This window comes from Cordyceps fumosorosea (genome assembly GCF_001636725.1).
Source record: "Cordyceps fumosorosea ARSEF 2679 chromosome Unknown scaffold_34, whole genome shotgun sequence".
Lineage (NCBI taxonomy): Eukaryota > Fungi > Ascomycota > Sordariomycetes > Hypocreales > Cordycipitaceae > Cordyceps > Cordyceps fumosorosea.
The window spans coordinates 11,239-30,009 of NW_017387334.1; the positions used below are offsets into that span (position 1 = coordinate 11,239).

An 18,771-nucleotide genomic window follows, 5' to 3' on the forward strand; every position below is an offset into this window, starting at 1 on the left:
TCGCCCCCCCCCCCCCCCGGGGCGGACAGGTTCTACCTCATATAATTGCGCATCGAGGTAGGAAGAATAAGCATAAACTGGATATAGATAAATGTTTACTTGTAGCCTTAATTGTGTATTAGACACTTCATTCCATCTGGACACTTCATTACATCTGTTCTAAAGTCACAGTAAATCATGGCAACAAAAATTGCTGAAGAGCCCTCCAACCATGCCGCGGGGGACATGGTTCAAAAACTGCAGGAAAAATCATGTTCCTCATGCTCGCTACAGCTTTTGGAAAACGACCTAAGAATGTTAGATTTTGTGGTCCAACGTGCAATTTAGAGAAAGCTTACAATATCGGACGACTGGACAAAGTCCTCAAAGGCTTCAATCTCATCCTGGAGGTCCTGAGTCGAGACCTTGTCGTCCTCGACAATCAGGTTAATCTGCAGTTTCTTGATGCCGTATCCTACGGAGACTAGCTTGGATGTTCCCCAAACTAAGCCGTCTTTCTCGATACCGCGAACGGCTACTTGCAGCGCTTCCATGTCGGTCTCGTCATCTAACCTGTGTTAGTGCACGTGCAGCGGAAGTCCAACGCCGAAAAAAAGTTAGCAGAGTAACTATTAAGCAACATACCCCATGGTTTGACGTCGATAGTGACGAGAGATTTGGCAGTAGTCTTTGGCTTGGCCGCCTTTCGCTCCTTGTAATCAGCCAAGCGCTGCTCGCGAATGCGCACCGTCTCCGGGTCTTCCTCTTCATCGCTGCCAAACAGATCGACATCTTCGTCATTCTCGTCGGCGACGTCGAGCTTTGTAGAAGAAACAGACTCTTCCGGTCCGTACTCTTTGTAGAGCTTGGAAGAATCACCCGGAAGATCGGCGAACTCGGTCTCGTAGGAGGTCATGTGTCGGTACCATCGAGCGGCATGCGGGTGCAGCGAGGCATCGGGGACGGCATCAATGGCCTTGAAGCAGGCGACGTCGGCTTGTGAAGGCGCATACCTGAGGTAACAAGTTAGAACATGGCAGACTACTTGCCAATCACCGATCTGGTGTTGGGACAAGGCAGTATTGGGTGGAGATGTTGCAGGCAGACAGCGTACGGTACAATGTAGGACCTGGTAATCAACCAGCGATTGAGGGCTGAGAGACATTAGTGTGTAATCTTTAGTGAAAGAAAAATGAATACGGCAGCACGGTGCAACTTGCCTCGGAGACCAATCTCTTCGGCGAGGTTAGGGAAGCCCATCTTGGTTAGTCTGGGGTAAAAGTCAAGGAGCTTTAGACGTTGAAAATCTGAGGCGAACGAGGAAAAGGGTGAAAGGAAATGTATGCAAAGACATGAATGGGGCATAGTTGCCCCAAAGAAGTGAGATGACCAGAACCGTGGGAAATTACCAGAAATGGCAATATTACAATGCTAGGGACGATGATGGGGACGAAGCTGGCTGGGACCAGTTGCGGGCGCTATTGGGATCGCTCTTAATCTGTATTTTCTACTAGTTATTTCCCCAGTTTTTAAATGGACCCCAAAGGGGCTAATTAGCTGTAATTGTTTCGAAGTCTTTGTAAAAGTCACCATTTTAGATTATTTGGAAATCTCAGTAATATTTGTGCAAAACTACAAAAGAGTTGCCACCAAATATGATGGCTCTATACTACCACCAGCACCAGCGAAAGAAGAACCATCAAAACCGGAATATAATAGTAGACGTGATAGGTAGTCCTGTCCATTTCAACGGAAGTGGACGCTTGAATTCGATAAGCCAGAACGGAGGAGGAGGCAAGCTGCAGCACAGAGAGCACGGCAAGCAGAGGACCACATTGCGTCTTTTGGTAGGCAGCAAAAGCTAGTGCAAAACCGAACAAAAGAATAAAGACGGACGTGCCCGCTCGTAGCAGTTTTAGCTGCCCCTCAGAGAGCAGCATAGGGAGTGTCTTCCTGTAACGGGCAAGCCGCTTGAGCGGCGGCTGTGCCGCCGAGCTTCTAGAACCTTCCATTGATCGAAGCTATAGAAGTGCTGTTATGCTCTCATAAAGTTGATTCACTTTCTTTCCTCTTCATCTTGATAGAAAACAGCATAGGAACTAGATAGTTGAATCAACTTACTAGCGGCCTTTCACAACTTCTTGCATCAAGGTGTTATGATGATAGTTTGCGGGAAGCAACGAGAACGGCTCTGGTAGCGATAGCTGCTCTGTGGGCAAGCATCTCTCCGTGCTCTTCTGAATAGCCAGGTCGGCCATATCACAAAGACGAGGATGGCCTAGAATATCTGCGGCCGACAACTTCAGATCCATGTCCATAGCCCGTGCCGACAGAACCATGGCACTAATCGAGTCACCACCAAGCTGGAAAAAGTCGTCGTTCATCCCAATGTCGCCGCGATCCCGACCAAGCACATCTGCAACCAGCTGGTGTATTTTACTTTCTGACGTATTGGAAGGGGGCCTCATTCTAGATGAACAGAAGCCACGGTAGATGTTGAGCTCCCGTCGCAAAAGTGAGCACGCCTTGTCCTTGATAAGACGCCGGTCTACTTTGCCGGTAGGACCGAGGGGGAATTGCTTGAGGGGAACAAATAACGAAGGGATCATGAAAGGAGGTAGGCTCTTCCGTAGCGCCACTTCCGCGATCGATGCCCGAGATTGAAACTCTTCATCTGGGACGGCGAACATGGCAGACGTGGACAGCGTGCCTTGGTTGTTACTGGAGCGTTTCCCTGCAACATTGCTGGCATCCCAGATAAAAGCAGCAAGTAACCTCTGACTGTCTGAGTTCTCGGGGGCAATGATTTCCACAATGGCATCCGTTGTGGCAGGAAAATGCCGCGCAACTTGATGTTCAATCTCCGCAAGCTCCATTCTCTGCCCGCGAAGTTTGACCTGCCTGTCCTTCCGACCAACAAACTCTAGCGATCCGTCGCCGTCTGGACTGTACCGCATCAAGTCTCCAGTTCTGTATAGCCTGCCTGGTGACTCACTTCGTGGCATGGCACGCAACCACTTTGGCGGCGGAATGAAAGGCGAGCCGCCCAGATCCTCTCCCATGTACCCGCGGCCGACAATCGGGCCCTCAATCACCAACTCGCCAACCGCCCCAATGGCAACCAGCTTCTCTGGGTTGGCAGGCTCTACCAGCCAGCATGCGGAAGAAGCTGCCGATCCGATATTCACCGGATTGGCACCCGGTTGAGTCTTGGGCTGCACAGTGCAGTAGACCGTCCCCTCAGCAGGACCATATACGTAGACGAGCCGCACGGCGCCTGACCAAACCGTAAAGTCTATTCCCTTTGCAGACTCGCCACCAATCACCAAGGTGTTGAGATCTGGTACAGCGGAGGGTGTTAGAGTTCGGGCGACCGAAGGTGTCAGAAAAGTCCAGTTTGCTCTACGATCTCGTATGGCTTTGGCTAGGTTGTCCCGGCTGTCCGCTTCATTCGGGACGCATACGCAGCCGCCAAGGGCCAGTCCAAACACATAATCGGCAGCGGTGACGTCGAATGCATGGGATGCAAACTGAAAAATACGTGACTGGCGACCCAGATGGAAGTGCAGTCCAAGCGCGGTAACTTGGGTGGCGAAGGCTGAATGCTCGATAACGACGCCTTTCGGCGTTCCCGTTGACCCCGAGGTATACAGCGCACATAGGGCATTACTAGGGAGTGCTTGGATGGGATGATGCACTTGAGTAGTTAGCGAGGCTTGGTTTTCTCGACTGCTGTTCTCATCGACCTGGACGACGTGTTGACAGCCGAGCTTCGCCGCCAACGCAGCCATATCCTTGGAACATAGCAACACTGATGCTTGCGCATTCTTGCAAATCCACGCCAGCCGTTCGGTTGGGTGTGAAGGGTCCAACAGTATGAACGCGCTACCGGCTTTGGCGACTGCCAAGATGGCAACAGCGACCCATTTCGACTTTTCAAAGCAAAGAGGAACCATCATGTCTGGACCCAGTCGTTTCTCTCTAAGAACGGCTGAAAACAGTGACGACTGATCGTCGAGCTGCTTGTAGGTAAACTGACCATCCCATGCGTCAATCGCGCTAGCTTCTGGCTGCGCTACGCAATGGTCGTGAATCATGTCATGGATGCACCTCGGAACGGCTGGAGGCGCTGAAGAGTTCCAGCACTCGATTTGCTGCAAGTCATCTGTGCTGATACTGTCCATGTCGCCCACCAATTTATCCGGCGACAGTACTGTCTGCTTCAAGACATTGCCAAAAACTTGTAGAATCCGTCTCATTTGGGCCTTGGGCACCACCGTGGCATCGTAAACAGCCTCGAAACGGACGCATCTATCGGCGCCGGGGGTTGACAGAATCGTCAATGCGTATGTATTCCACATTGGCTGGGGCGTAAAAGCACCAGTATCACCGAAGATGCCAGATTTTTCGGCTGATGATTGACGCTGTTGAATGACGAGGAGGCTTTGGAACTTGCACGCCTTGGCCGCGTCGTCTCCAAGGCGACTGATGTTCTGTACCCCAAACTGTTCAAATTGTATCATCTCTATGATACGTTTCTGCAGCGTCTCCAGCTCCTCGTGAATTGATGAAGAGGACCTCAACTGAACCCTCAAGGGAAATGTTGCAATCGTGGGACCAGCAATCTTGTCAATCCCCGGCACGGGCGCTGCCCTGCCAGAAACCGTCAAGCCAAACACTACATCATTCACGCTGGTGTAAGCCATTAGAGTCATTGCCCACGCTAGCTGTATGCGCGTGGTGAGTGTTATATTTGCTGCCGTTGCAACACTTGGAGGGAGGCATATATGCTGGCTTTCGGATTCCGTGGTATTTGGGGAATGTGTGGGCGTTGGCAGAGCTGGAAACTGTTCGGCGCGTATCCCAGCAAACTCACTTCTCCAATGATCGGATGAATTTTTATTAGATTGGAGTACATATTTGACAAACTCCCTAAATGTTTGAAGGACTGGAACGTGGCCATGATACGTGTCGCTCACTTGGGTCTTCAGGATAGCCGCTGACCAGGCATCGTATATGCAGTGATGCATGGTAACGACGCAAAAGTTTGGCTCTCCGCTGGCGTTGGATATGATCGCCATTCGTACGAGCGGCGTACCCAGATTTACCGGCTTTGCCTCGTCGTCCGCCAGATATTTGGTCAAGTCATAGGCCATGTCAACAACCGCCTCGTCGCGAACCACGACTTGATACGTTGGGCCGTCACCAACAGATCGTATGACACGGGTTCTCAAGGCGGGGTTCGCGTCCAAGGTGGCTTTCCAAGCTGCTTCGAGCTTTCGAAAGCTAACGCCCTCTCTAAGCTTGTAGACACGTCGTGACACATACGAGCCTGGCCGTAGGGAGTTGAGAGCGACAAGGCCCTGTTGCATTGGTGTAGTTGGATAGATGTCCTCAATCTGAGTCGCCGGTAAAGCGTACTCCTTAGCTGCTGTTGCGAGAACAGCTTGCTTTTGGCTCTCTGTAATCAATTCAAACGCCGAGCATGTGTAACTCTGTTGCGTGTTTCCCTCCGTGGAGCCAATCAGCTTTGCCTGACTTGACAGTACTGGATTCGCAAAAATGTCCCCAAAGGTCAGACTAAGACCGAGGCCATGCGCGGCTGAGGCCAGCCTCATCGCCGCCAGCGAGTCGCCTCCCCGTCGGAAAAAGTCCTCGAATCTTCCGATGCTCGATTCAGCAGTGTTTAGCACCTGCGACCAGAGCGAACGGAGCTGCAGTTCTTGGGGTGTGCACGGGGCCTCGTGGCTGGCAACGGATCCCAGACATGCAGCTTCCTCCGAAGCCGTCATCTGGAAGAGAATTTCGCGCAGCTTTCTGCGATCAGTTTTGCCGGAGAGATTGAGTGGTATATGGGACACTATGACGACGACGGTTGGAATCATGTACCGGGGAACGACGCTGGCCAAACGAGTCCGAAATATCTGCAGGTAGACAGTGGCTCGGTCCAAGGGGCCGAGGAGAACAGTACCTCCCGTATCAAGTGACGTAGGGTTCATTCCGAGAAACGCTGTCAACTTGACATCCTCAGATATTGACGTGCGGCACACGTCCATAATCACATCGCAGACTTCCGTGTCTGAAATGTCTATCAGACAGCGCTGAACCTGCTGGAGCACGTCGTCCAGGTCAAGCCGCTGTCCGTATAGCTTGACTGAGTTGTCTTTTCGGCCAAGGTATCGGACGGATCCATCGTCAGCAAATTGTGCCAAGTCTCCTGTTTTGTAGAGCTCCCCATCGTATCCAGGCTGTAGTTTTCGCAGCCAGGCTACATCGTGAAGAAATGCAAGCGCGGTTCTCTCAGCATCAAGGTATCCGCGAGCCAGCACGGGACCTTGAATAACTAACTCACCAACAGCTCCCACAGGCACCAGCTTGTTATGGTCGCCGGTGTCGACGAGCCAGATGGATCTCCCGACTCTGTGGCCAACGTTCTTTCGGTCAGACGCGACCGTCGGGCTCCTCCTCACGCAGCAGAGGCTGACACTCTCAGCCTGACCATACGCGAACAAGAGATTCACTTTACCCTCCCATGTTGCAAGACCTTTGAGCGACATGGGCTCACTAGTCAGGAGCAGCGTCTTGAGCTCGGGGGTCATGCCTGGATCGAGGAGGGCTGCCACAGACGGGGTAAGGTTGGCCCAATTGACTTGGTACTCGGCAATGAATGTCTCGAGGTGGTTGAGCCGCTGCAGCTCAGACGGCATACAGACACACCCTCCGAACATGAGTGTGAGAAGAATGTCCCGGTGAGCTATAAGGAAGGCGAAGCTCGAAAACTGGAGCACACGAGACTGGGCATCCAAGCAGAGTGATTGTCTCAGCAGTGTACCCCAGCTGACAAACGCCGCATGCTCGACTATGATCCCCTTTGGCTTGCCGGTGGATCCGGAAGAGAATACAACGTATAGTGCACTGCGAGGTATACCGGGTATCACTCTTCCGGTCGCCTTCGAGATCATAAAACTCTTGGATGTGGATTGTGCCCATGAACCATGCAAAAATGACAAAGTCGATTTTGGAGCTGATGTTCCAGGCAGGCCGACGACCGGCCAAGACATGGTTGAGGAGCCGGCCCAGGATGCAATACGAGAAGGAAGCAAAGTAGTTGCGCATGAACCACGAGAACCACCGCGGCCACACGTAGCAAACGGTGATGAGAACCTCCCAGTGCAAAAGATGTAGCATTGCCCATATCCCGTACGCCTGGTAAAGAACCAAAGGGCCACCGATCCACGCCACCGCCCATCGCGCTCTGGCCTGATTGATTGTGATTTTGCCAGAAGGAATCGGTCGGTGCGGCTTGTTATGATAGTCTTCCTCGGGCGAAGTCGTCTGGTTGCAAATGTCGAATACATAGTTGCACATGACGCACACAGCCAAAGTCTGTGCTGTTGCGCTAGCCATGGCAGCTAGACTCAGCGGCTCCCGCAGCGCCCGGGATAGCAATCCGCCCAGGAAAATGAATAGAAAACCCACGGCATTGGACTTTAACAAGCGTATTGAAACGTCTATCTCATGATACACTGTCGAAAATATCAACATGGTCATGCTTTGCGGGAGACTGAATACATTCGTCTCTGACCAAGGTTTGAGGTTGTCGTCGCCCTCGAATGGCATGATCGAAGGTTTGATGGAAGCCATAGTAAATACTTTAACGAAAAAAAGGCAAATATTCTGCTCTCGACACAGCTATCAACAACCGGATATCAGAACTATCCTTCTTAAAGTGCATATAAGTACTGGCGAGTAGCTATTAAGCGCCACACCGCGCGAGTAGCGCCGCGAACGGCAACGACCGGGCACTGAAACGTTATACCCGTCGTTCGCTCTACAATTTACCAGATCAGGAAAGGCATCCTACAAGGCTCTCATGCTTAAACGGCGCGGCATTAGAGCGGTCCTTGTCCAAATTTGGGTGCGCCGTTGAGGTAGTAGTTGTGTGGGGGGATCAAGCCACGAAAAAATTACCCTATGAGGTAATTTGAGACTTTGGCAATACTAGAGGGTTTCCAGGCCTTGAAAGGATGGTCAGCCAAACCATAGAAGACAACGTGGAGTACAAGTCTAGTGCTAGGACGCAGCTTGTTGTCCCAAGACCAATGAGACGAATAGCTTCAGAGAAGCACCACCATGCCACAAATCCTACTCGCAGCAGCGTCACTCTATGAGCAGAAGCGTGCATGTGTGGCGATTGTGCTGCTGGTAGCATACTTTATTATCAGGACAATCTATCGCCTATACTTTCACCCTCTCGCCAAATTCCCAGGCCCAAAAATTGCAGCTGCAACAAGTTGCTTCGAGTTTTATTTCAGCGTCGTCAAGGATGGCGTCTTTCCGTGGAAAATAAAGGAGCTGCATGAGCAATACGGCAAGTCTAGAAGATATTCTAGGACCGCATAATAAAAAGAGCTAACATTTGCTGTAGGACCTGTCATCCGCATCACTCCAAACGAGCTCCATTTCAGTGATCCGGAGTTTTACAATGAAATATACTCTGGCCAGAAAGCACCAAGGGACAAGTACGCCCCCTTTTATCGCTTCACAGGTGCCACACAATCAGCTTTTGAGACACACGACTCTAGGCTGCATAATTCACGACGTCAGCCGCTCATGAGCGCGTACTCGAAAAAAGCCGTCGCGGCAATCGAACCACTAGTGCTCGAAAAAGTCAACATTTTGGTACGGCGGTTCCGTCAAGCCCATGACGAAAATGCCGTGCTCGTGTTGGACGCGGCTTTTGCGGCCCTGACAGCCGACATCATATCGGAATACTCATTCGGATCCTGTCTGAATTATTTGGAAGACGAGAGTTTCAACAATGAAATCAGAGAGAGCTTGATGGCAAGTTTGTCACTGTTCCACGTCGTGAGGTTCTTCCCTGCCATTATGATGCTAGCCAAGGTGCTGCCTGTGCCGCTCGTGCGGCTGCTGAACCCGAATTTGTGCAAGGTACTGGATCTGCGGAGGTTGATTCGGGAGTTGACGATGCGGGAGCTGGGGAAGATGAGCAGCGGCTTGCCAAGCCAGGCGATGCTCGTGAAGAGACTGAATGACCCCAGCATTCCGGAATGTGAGCGCAGCTTGGAACGGCTTTGCGACGAGGGTTTTGTCTTTTTGAATGCGGGAGTGACGGCAGGCAAGACTCTTGCATTCATCATGTTTCGGCTTTTGAGCCATGGCGGTGTCACTTACAGTAAGCTCTTCGACGAACTCGAGCGGGCGTTCCCGGATGTCGGTGCTCTCGACCACGTAACGGAAAAGGATTTGGTGGCGCTGCCATACTTGGTGAGTCTTGTTATTGAAGCTTGCGACGATTTTGATTGACCCGAATCAGAGAGGTGTTGTGTATGAAGGTCTTCGTCTATCGATTGGCCCGTTGACCCGGCTGCCACGAGTTGCCCCTGATACCGCGTTGCTTTTCCAGGGCCAGGTCATTCCACCAGGGGTACGTAAACAGAAAGCTTATCGTCAGTCAGAAAACAATTACTGATGGCACCACAGACTGGGATAAGTGAAAGTAACTATTTTCTTCACATGAACGAGGAGCTCTTTCCGTGTCCCACGCAATTCCGCCCCGAGCGCTGGGCAGAAGCAAATAAAAATGGAAAGCGGCTCGAAAACTACATTGTGACCTTTTCCAAAGGCACGCGGCATTGCCTCGGAATGAAGTAGGCGACAAGTCCCCGATGTGCTGCTCGTTTCGTTTTTATTACTGACAAACCGCTGCAGCTTGGCGTACATGGAACTCTACATGCTGGTAGCTGTGCTGGTGCGCAGGTTCCACATGGAGCTATACCAGACGACGGACAAGGATGTAGAGATTTTTCGCGACAAATTATTCGGTTACCCCAGAGAGCCTTCTTTGGGCGTCAGGATTCGAGTCAGCGCGTGCAGAAGCTGAAAGGCGGGCGGGCCGGCGGGTGTTGGAAGGAGATTCTCTGGACTCGAGCCTTGTTTTCTGCTCATGGCAAGAAGATTACGCAGGAATATGTACAGTACATACATACATACATACATACATACAAAGTACAGCCACACTTCTGGGCAAAGTACAGGGATACAGCAGGGGGTGGGTGAATAAGTAATCGAAGTAGCAAATTTTTTGCAGGAAGGGTTTATCCACGTGTCAACCAACCCACCAACACTGTCAACCAATTTTGTAGCTGGGGGTGGCTAGTGTAGCGGTTGGACGCCGAAGCCAGCTTTCCCATGGTAATTTACACCAAAAGCACGCATCGCGTGTCCGCCAACTACCTATCCTAACCACCACGCAAGAGTTATTCCTGTGCACGCAACTTTGAAGCTATCGCAAATAAGGCTTTCGAAACGAAGCCAACTCCACAATGGAGTAGCCAGGCGGGCCGGGAAGCCGTTTCCTTTATTAGCCATCGCGGAGCGGAACGGAAACCATTTAGCGGCATCCACCGAAAGTAAAACTTCTACCAGTAGTTAACTAGTTAACTATAGTTACGCTGATCCGGTTGGCTCACAGATCCAGCCTTGTTGCAACGGGGCGAAATTTGCGGCCAAAACTCGTACGTCTTCAAGATGCACAACGATGTGCTGTCATTCGTATTGCATGCATCTTCACCAAAGACCCGCAACGGGAGGATTTATTAGCATGACTACGCATTTTGAAAGCGTCACACCTTAGTTGTAAGTGTGTCGTGGTTCGACGCCACAAAACGTATACATACATAGATGTGCGGCTAACGACCCTCCAAACGGATTTCGGTCTTTTTGTGTGAGGAACCACCCGGCCCATCGCGCCTCGCGCTGTCAGAGATGAGGAATAACATGTGCATCGGCTAGCTTACACCGTGGCTTTCCGCCTAGTGGCAGAGGGAACTTAATAAGGCTGCCTGATCAGGCCATCCTGTCAGCAAATCCAAGGAACAACTCGAGCTTGAGGTGTGTGGGTGAGGCTGCAATGTTGTTATCACGCCCACATCATGTGGGTGGCTGACGGCAAAAAAGCCTGCCAAACGGGTCTGCGCACTAACGTTAGTTATTAGTCCAAAAAACAAACACCCACACTTTCATCCATAACTACGAAAAAAATGTGACAGTTGAAACGCCCTTGCCTGCCTGATCTGCTGTCTTTTTGGAAGGATGCGACTGAGTCTGTCTAAGAATGGTAGGCGGGTATTTTCTCAGGAAGGGAGAGGCCGCTGCTGCTTCTGCCTCTGCTGCTGAGCATGGCATCGAAACTGTCCGGCAGAGACACCAGGGAACATCATTCGTCAACTCGGCGCCGAAAAACTCCTCCCCCAACGAGAATACCAAACCCTCAAACATGGTTCCCAGGAGCATGAAGTTTGTCACCCAGAAAAATCCCGAGGGGAAGAAAAGGACGCGACAAGCACATCGCACCAGGACTCGTTCCCACGAAAACGACAGCCACCAAAGACAGGCCGGCCTTGATGGTTCGTTGGGCAGCGGTCAAATCACGGCTCCCCGAAATCACTTTGAAACTGATCCAGGCACGGAAGTGGACGAAACAGAAGCGACCGACTTTTCCTGGGAGATGGAAACGGGGGGACCTTTTGTGTCCAGCGGCTGGCAACGGTCCTCTGACCTAGGCACAGACCTTTTTGATCTGGAGATGAGTTGGGACCATGGTTTGCACCAGATGCATCACTATCCAGTGGAGTCTGAAGGAGCCTTCACCGCTGACCCGCGACCACAAGACCGCGCTCCTTCACAAACGAATGGAGCGCCTACTATCGGAGATGCAATACAGCCCGCGTCGGATTTGGTCAGATTTATAATGGCCCAGCACAAGAACAAGCTGTTCAACCGCTATCATAACTTTCTCTGCCCAACCCTTTCGTGGCCGCTTGAAACGTTGCATCTAATCGCGCAGTGCCCTGGCAACGACGGGCTTGCAGGCGACCAATGCCACCACGATACGACTGCTCTCGATTTTACAATTCTGATAGGCGCATTGCAAAATTCTCTTGATACCATGGGAGCTCAATCAGACGAGACGACACTCTACTATAGCAAGCTTTGTACGCTTGTAACTGGGATACTGAGCTGCGAACAAGTCCAACCCTCCGAGACATTGGTTGGGGTAATACACGCAGTTGCGAGCTTAGCGATGGTTGCTGTAAGGTTCAGCCCTCGTACCAGACAGAGAATAAAGCGAATCTGATGCGTGTACTAGACCGACATTGGCAATTATGTGGACTGGAATGTCCAACTACAAAGATTAAAATGGCTTGTGTCCTTGCTGGGTGGATTGGCACGACTGCCTCCAAGCACGCGCACCTTGATCAGAAAGTAAGAAATCCTGCACCCGCAATTGCAGCGACTAATACATGTACAGGGCGGACTTGAAAGGGTCGATAGAGCTTTTGTCTGAGCCAGTGTTTTCTTTTATTCGGTTCACCGAATCGACCAGTGGCTCTATTCCCACCACTGAGCGTCAAGACACACGCCAGGCCGTGATCCAGGGCTTGTTAGGAACAGGCATCGAACCCTGTCTGATTGAGAATTTTGTGTGCCTCGCCCACTACATACAAGCCATCGATTGCGCTCTTCGATCGGATGAAAAGATCAAGTACGATACAAACGCGTTGGCAGAGGACTGGTTCAGCATTCAACATTCCTTTCTGACCCTGCCAACACCGATGCAGCATCCAGAAGCTGTCCACATCTCCTATTCTAATGGTGAGAGGAAGCCCCTTGAATCTCGGCGCTGCAAATCATGTGGAATCAGTAGAACTGAAAGTGATGAGCTGTCTCTCAAAGCAAAGATCACATACAGCTTCAAATCTACACTAGCTACTACGCCAGGCGATGACAGTGAAGGAACTTTGGTGCGGGCGTTGCGACTCACGGGCCTGCTATGCATGATGCTTCACGGTCCCATCAATGCACCACGCGGACAGTACAACACTTCAAGACTGCTCCTGCAGCTCATACGCGTGATGCGCGTTATTCTGAGCAGGATTTATGCGCAGCCATCCAACGACACACCGGGATCGAACCCTGGCTCGTCGGCACCGCCCGACATTGTCCAGGCCCGCCGGGCATTGATATGGATGTGTGTAACGGCAGACTGCATCATTGCGAAATCCTACAAAGAAGGCTGGTGGCGGGACGAGTTCACGGCAAACTATGCGGTAATAGGGCAACTGTTGACTGTGGTGCTGACAGATACCCGGGAGGGCGAGGCTCTGCTCTCAGATGGCGATCTTGAGCTGTGCCATGTATTTGACTTTATGCGATTGAAAAGGCAGGAGATTGATGCGAGGAATATTGTTTTGAGCATATTGAACAAGGTGCCAACTATTTTATTTTAGCCGTACCTCAGCCCCGCCCGCCAGAACATGACCTGCACAGGGAGTATTGAAGCCGTTCAAGGAGAAGCAGGCCCTGGTACAAGCCGAGGAATACGGTGATGTAGGGGCGGTTTCCCAGACGCTGATAGATTCTGGACTCGCTGTCAATATGTTCGTTGCAGTTGTCCAGCGTTATTGGCTTCTCGATAACGACTTCATCAGATACCTTGAACGCCGAGCCGGAGGAGCCAAAGCTGGCGAGCGGTAGTGTGTTGACAGTAAAATCTTGAGGAAGGCAGGTCACAGGCGGCGGCGCTATCGTGACTTGTTTCACCCCATCGCCGTCATTGATCGTGCTGTCGTAAGGGGTAGAACAGATACTGGAGCTGCGAGCTGCTGGTAGGTGAGCCAGGTGCCTGCCGTGAGCTACCGCCTGCCTAAATAGGTTGTATCAATACAGAAAAAACAGAAAAGGAAACCAAAAAGCACTTAAAGCGCTTTATAAGAGTGAGTATTTAAAGGCTACAGCTACTCGTCTAAAACTACATGACCGCCAAGCTTACTTCTGTACAAAGCGATGCAAGAATGCCTGCGTCTCACGATTTTCCCCACAAACCCTGTGGTGTAAACCGCTTGTTCACAAATGCAATAATCCCACCAAACAAGCACACGCTGCCGCTGAACATGGCGGCTTGGAAAAAACTACCTCTGTAATGCTCAACCATGAAGCCGTCCAGAGGCGGACCTATGAGGCCGCCTAGAGCACCAAAGGCCATACCCATGCCGGCATAGGTGCCCACATCTCGGATATCTGGGCAGCACACAGTGAAAGCAACCGACACACCGGAAACGATGGTACCTGAGGTAAAGCCAAAGATGACCGAGTACACAATCATCGCGGCATTCGTCGTGGTCTCGTTCATGCAGAAGATGACGGCTGAAGTGACCACCGCGCCGACCGAGTACACGTTGAGCTTGCCGAGCCTGTCCGCCAGGATACCCGGGATAATACGACCAAAGGTAGAAGCGGCGTTGAGGATGGCGGACAGGTAGCCGGCCAAGGTGGGCTCCATGCCGCGGAGGCTGGCATATGTCGGGATGAAGTAGAGGGGGAGGAACATGCCCATGAAGACGAAGAACATGGAAATTGTCAACAAGACGAGTCTTATGTCCTTGAAGGCCGCGGAGAGCCAGAATGACCGAGATCGCGGCGGGAGTCGGGCCTTGATGGTGAAGAGAGGAAAGGTCAGGAAGGGCAGGATGACGAAGCCGATGATACGGATGCTCCACCCGAACCCGAGATCGGTACCGTTGAGCATCTTGGACAGGGCTATGGGGATGATGATGCCACCGACCGAGGACCCGGAGACGCCGAGGCCAATGGCGGCCGCGCGGTTCTTGTCAAAGTATTGCGAAATGGCAGCCATGGAGGGAAACTGCAGCAGGCCCTGGAGGGCACCCTGGAGGACGGCCTGGCAGAGCATAAAGTGCCAATACTCCTTGCAGAGACTGAGCAGCATCATAGAAATGAGGTAAAGCACCGCGGCGGGCCGGATGACCTGATTTTCGCAACGGTCAGAACAGGATGCAAGCCGTGTCAGTAGAGAGGGTCTGGCTTGCCTTTGCGCCGTACTTGTCGAACAGCGGCCCGCCGACCATGCCGGAGAAGAACTGCAAGAAGATGCTCAGGGAGCCGATCCAGGCAATCTTGGACGGGGACACGCCACGCAGCTGGTTCTGGATGTAGTAGTCGGCCAGCACGCCAAAAGAATTGGAGAAGCCAAGGCAGGAGAAGAAGATGCAGAAGCCGCCCGCGGCAGCGAGCCAAGCTTCGAGGCCGCCGTCGGGCGCCTTGGAGAGATCCTCACTCGCCGTCTTACTCGTGTCTCCGACATGTTGCTTCTCTTGCCGGCCCGGATCGACGAGGTTGTCTTGGGTGTCGGAAGCTTGGCTCGGCTGAGCCGGTACGTCGTTGGCGGCCATGGTTGTCGCAGGTTCTCTGGTGGTCTTGTCTGTTTGGTATCCGCCCAGAGATGGTCGCACTGATCAGATGGGATTTCTAGGTGTAGAATATTTCGATTTGTCATTGTATTTGGCGAAGGAAGGGCGGCGTGTTGATTTTATATACGCGGGCTGCGAAAGTCGGGAAATGGCGGCCGGGCATGCAAGTCGGCCTCGGGCCAGTCCGATCTCAGGGGCGCTGAACAGTGTCATCATGTCATGTGGCATGCCAGCGGCTAGAAGAGGGTGAGAATTGGGTTGTATTCGCGCGTCGCGAAATTCGGACATTTTAAACCCATTTTAAATCTGCCGGTACGCCATTATCATGTATTGACAGGAGGCTGAATCTAATCTGATAAGATGCCCAGCCTTGAGTGGAGGGGAAAATCGGGAAATGTAGCTGAGCCGTTGTTAGTGAGACACCGCACCGAAGCTAATACAGTTGCACCAGAGTTTGATAAAGAGCAACGTGCGCGCGTGATTAACTTTTTTCGCTTTCCCGCGTCATGATTCCGCTGCGATCCGTTAAAATTTTGCATGAGGGAGGTTGCAGCTGCAGTTTTTGTTGTTGATTGAAAAGGGAAGTGCCCGAAAGCTGTCTTGTTCCTCGCGACGCGAGCTATTTCCCGACTTTTAAGCCGAGTCCGACTTTGCGCCCCTTGCAGCAGCAGCCACAACGCTGAACAAGCCACACGAGCTGTCAGACAAGGCAACAAGAAACAAAGGGCAAATTGATCATATTCTCTGAGAACATACATCCTCACAGTATTCAACTCACTTTTCGCTAACCGCCGATTTTCTTCTATCCTGGAAGATCGGACAACTGCGCACATCTGCCGCTGCACCCATAAGCTATCCTCTCCCCACGCCTTAGCTCAGCGACTGAGCTGAACATGACGATGCAAACGCCAGTCAAGGCCGGGCCTGGTCGACCGCTCGTGTAAGCCTCGTCATCTCTTTCCTGCAAAGACTCGACTGACCCAGGGCGCACCACCAGCTCATGCACCGTCTGCCGCAAGCGCAAGCTCAAATGCGACCGCCAGCACCCCTGCCGCAACTGCCTGCGCTCGCGCTCCAAGAACCCGGAGCGGGACTGCGTCTACGAGGACGCCGCCGCGCTGCCAGCCCGCGATCGCGCGCGGCCACCGCGACGCCGATCCTCCGTGAGCCAGCAGCGACCGACGCCGTCGGCGACGCCCGACGTCGTCTCGCAGGCCTCGGGGCCCGTCTCGCCCGCCGACGCGGAGGCGCCGGTCCTGGTCTCCCGCCCAGACCCGGCGGCCGCCACGTCGTGCTCGCACACCACCTTCTCGGTGGTCAGTCGGTCGTGCGCGTCAACCTCGGCGCCGCATTCTGTGCGAGGACCAAAGTCCCTGGCCAGCGAGGTCGACTCGGCCTGTCAAACGATCGAGAGCAGCTTTTTCGGACACACCATGACCGCCGGCCGCGGCGTGACGCACAAGTCGAGGTTTTTTGGGCAGAGTCATTGGCTCAGCATCATCGTGCTGGTATACTCCCTCGCAGTGAAGTCGTTTTGGCCTTGAATTTGTGCTAACGATTCCTAGTTTCGAGATCTGGCAGCAACCATCACGACGGACTTGTGCGTCGAAAACTCCAAAGCACTTTTGGCGCTGCACAGGTGCAAGGCTTTGGCGAGAGAGATTAAAGCGCAGAGGTCACCAACGTGGCCAGCGCCGCTCACTGCAGCTCTGCCTGCGAAGAACTTGGCGGACGAACTGGTCGACTCGTACCTTGACACTACCGAGACTGTGTATAGGGTATTGCACATCCCCTCCTTTCGACGGGATTACGATTCTTTCTGGTTACTCGGAGCAGACACACTGCCTGACAGAGCCTTTTTGATACAGCTCAAGTTGGTACTGGCCATTGGGGCTACCTCATATGACGACACGTTCTCCCTGCACTCGTCGGCCATGGCCTGGGTCTACGAAGCTCAAACGTACCTGTCAGAGCCTGGCAGCAAGTCACAGCTCAGCATACAGTTTCTTCAAATAAGTATTTTGCTCTTGATAGCACAAGAGGCGATGGGCATCGAGGGCCACGCGCTTTGGATCTCCGCCGGTGCTCTAGTAAGGACCGCCATGCATATGGGCGTGCACAGAGACCCGACGGACCAGTTTGCCGCGTCGCGCCCGAGACTGGCCCATGAAATGTGCCTTCGACTATGGAGCACCGTACTGGAGCTAGCTCTGCAGTCCAGTTTCGTCGCTGGCAAGCCTCCACTGGTCTCGATTGACGACTTTGATGCGCCTTGTCCTGGGAATTTTGACGACGATCAGCTGATGCCGGAGGTGAAGGACCCTCTACCGAAGCCCAACGAAGACTTCACGCAAACGACAATTTCTATTGCGCTGCGAAAAATGTTCCCACTTCGTTTGGCAGCTGCCAAGATGCTCAACGATGCCAATACGCAAGAGACATACGAGGAAGCACAAAAGTTAGACCAAGGGTTGCGGGACATTTACAAAGACGTGTGTCGTACACTCGCTTGCGCCAGACTGGTGTCTCCGGCGTCAGCGCCACGGTTCGACACGAGCGCCCTGGATGTCATAGTGCACCGCTACATTTCTTCAGTGCATGTTCCGTTTCTCGACAGGGGCCAATACGACACTGCGTACGCATTCTCGAGACAGGCCAGCGTTGACGCAGCGCTGAGGATCTGGCGTGCGACAAGCAGAACCTGGCACCGAGCGCCGCCTAGCGTGGGTCTCGGGTCTGGAAATGGCTTCACGAGCTTGCCTGTGGCTGACAAGTTTGGCCGCTTTGCACGCTGTGGATCGGCGGCCGGCTTCTTCCGCTCCGCCGCTTTCCATGCGAATCTGACTGTAGCGTTCGAGCTGAAGACGCAGCTTCGGGAGCAAGAGAGCCTCGGCCCGGCCATGCTGCGGCCAGACCTCCTGTCTGTGCTGGAGGACGCGAAGAATTTTACTTTGCAATGCATCAACGCGGGTGAGACAAACGTGAAGGGATACATCTTCATCTGCTTGATCACAACGCAGATATACAGCCTGCAACAGGGAATGACCTCAGACCAAGTACGACCTGCCATTGTCAAAGCCGTGGAGGACGCACTGGATGTCGCCTTGCATCGACTCGAAAAGATGCAGAGAACCGGGCCTGGTCGGAAGCCGGCGGACTCGGGTCTTGACAGCACGTATGCAACAGCTCTCACAACTCCATCAGGAGTGATTCCAGGCTACGACTCACATGTAAGATCTCGACGGTGGCTGTTCCATTTCTCCTGCTTACTTTTTTGATGCTAGGTACCGGATCACATGCTTCAGTCTACCAACGAAGCTATGGATCTGATGAACTGGATGATTACGGACGAAGGAACTCTGGGAGCGCTGGATGGGCCGTTCTGGATGGGAGGTATGGGCGCAAGGTAAATTTAAGGAGAGCACTCACGTCACGCTGGTGGCCGCGATGCACGATGACGCGGGTTTCATATGATACATAATACAGAAAGCTAAATACA

The 18,771-nt window shown here is 52.7% G+C and overlaps 5 protein-coding genes across 5 annotated transcripts; 2 read left to right on the forward strand and 3 right to left on the reverse strand.

Annotated features, from left to right (window-relative positions):
• Nucleotides 1–267: 267 nt before the first annotated feature.
• Nucleotides 268–1,239, reverse strand: ISF_08685 (Translation elongation factor EF1B/ribosomal protein S6; the record flags this gene model as incomplete). The annotated part of the gene is made up of 5 exons (XM_018852288.1): nt 268–288; nt 339–547; nt 625–992; nt 1,094–1,133; nt 1,188–1,239. 5 exons carry the CDS (start codon nt 1,237–1,239, stop codon nt 268–270), a joined length of 690 nt encoding a protein of 229 aa, XP_018700475.1.
• Nucleotides 1,240–2,099: 860 nt separating this feature from the next.
• Nucleotides 2,100–7,386, reverse strand: ISF_08686 (AMP-dependent synthetase/ligase; the record flags this gene model as incomplete). The annotated part of the gene is made up of 5 exons (XM_018852289.1): nt 2,100–2,920; nt 2,975–4,657; nt 4,856–4,978; nt 5,078–6,838; nt 6,918–7,386. 5 exons carry the CDS (start codon nt 7,384–7,386, stop codon nt 2,100–2,102), a joined length of 4,857 nt encoding a protein of 1,618 aa, XP_018700476.1.
• Nucleotides 7,387–8,592: 1,206 nt separating this feature from the next.
• On the forward strand, nt 8,593–9,883 carry ISF_08687 (Cytochrome P450; the record flags this gene model as incomplete). Its single annotated transcript, XM_018852290.1, has 4 exons — nt 8,593–9,267; nt 9,317–9,427; nt 9,484–9,650; nt 9,712–9,883. The coding sequence occupies 4 exons, from the start codon at nt 8,593–8,595 to the stop codon at nt 9,881–9,883; spliced, it is 1,125 nt and encodes a 374-aa protein (XP_018700477.1).
• Nucleotides 9,884–13,288: 3,405 nt separating this feature from the next.
• On the reverse strand, nt 13,289–15,254 carry ISF_08688 (Major facilitator superfamily domain, general substrate transporter; the record flags this gene model as incomplete). The annotated part of the gene is made up of 4 exons (XM_018852291.1): nt 13,289–13,324; nt 13,387–13,664; nt 13,978–14,830; nt 14,928–15,254. 4 exons carry the CDS (start codon nt 15,252–15,254, stop codon nt 13,289–13,291), a joined length of 1,494 nt encoding a protein of 497 aa, XP_018700478.1.
• Nucleotides 15,255–16,165: 911 nt separating this feature from the next.
• ISF_08689 (Transcription factor) lies at nt 16,166–18,682 on the forward strand (the record flags this gene model as incomplete). Its single annotated transcript, XM_018852292.1, has 4 exons — nt 16,166–16,212; nt 16,270–16,780; nt 16,838–18,502; nt 18,557–18,682. 4 exons carry the CDS (start codon nt 16,166–16,168, stop codon nt 18,680–18,682), a joined length of 2,349 nt encoding a protein of 782 aa, XP_018700479.1.
• Nucleotides 18,683–18,771: the final 89 nt, after the last annotated feature.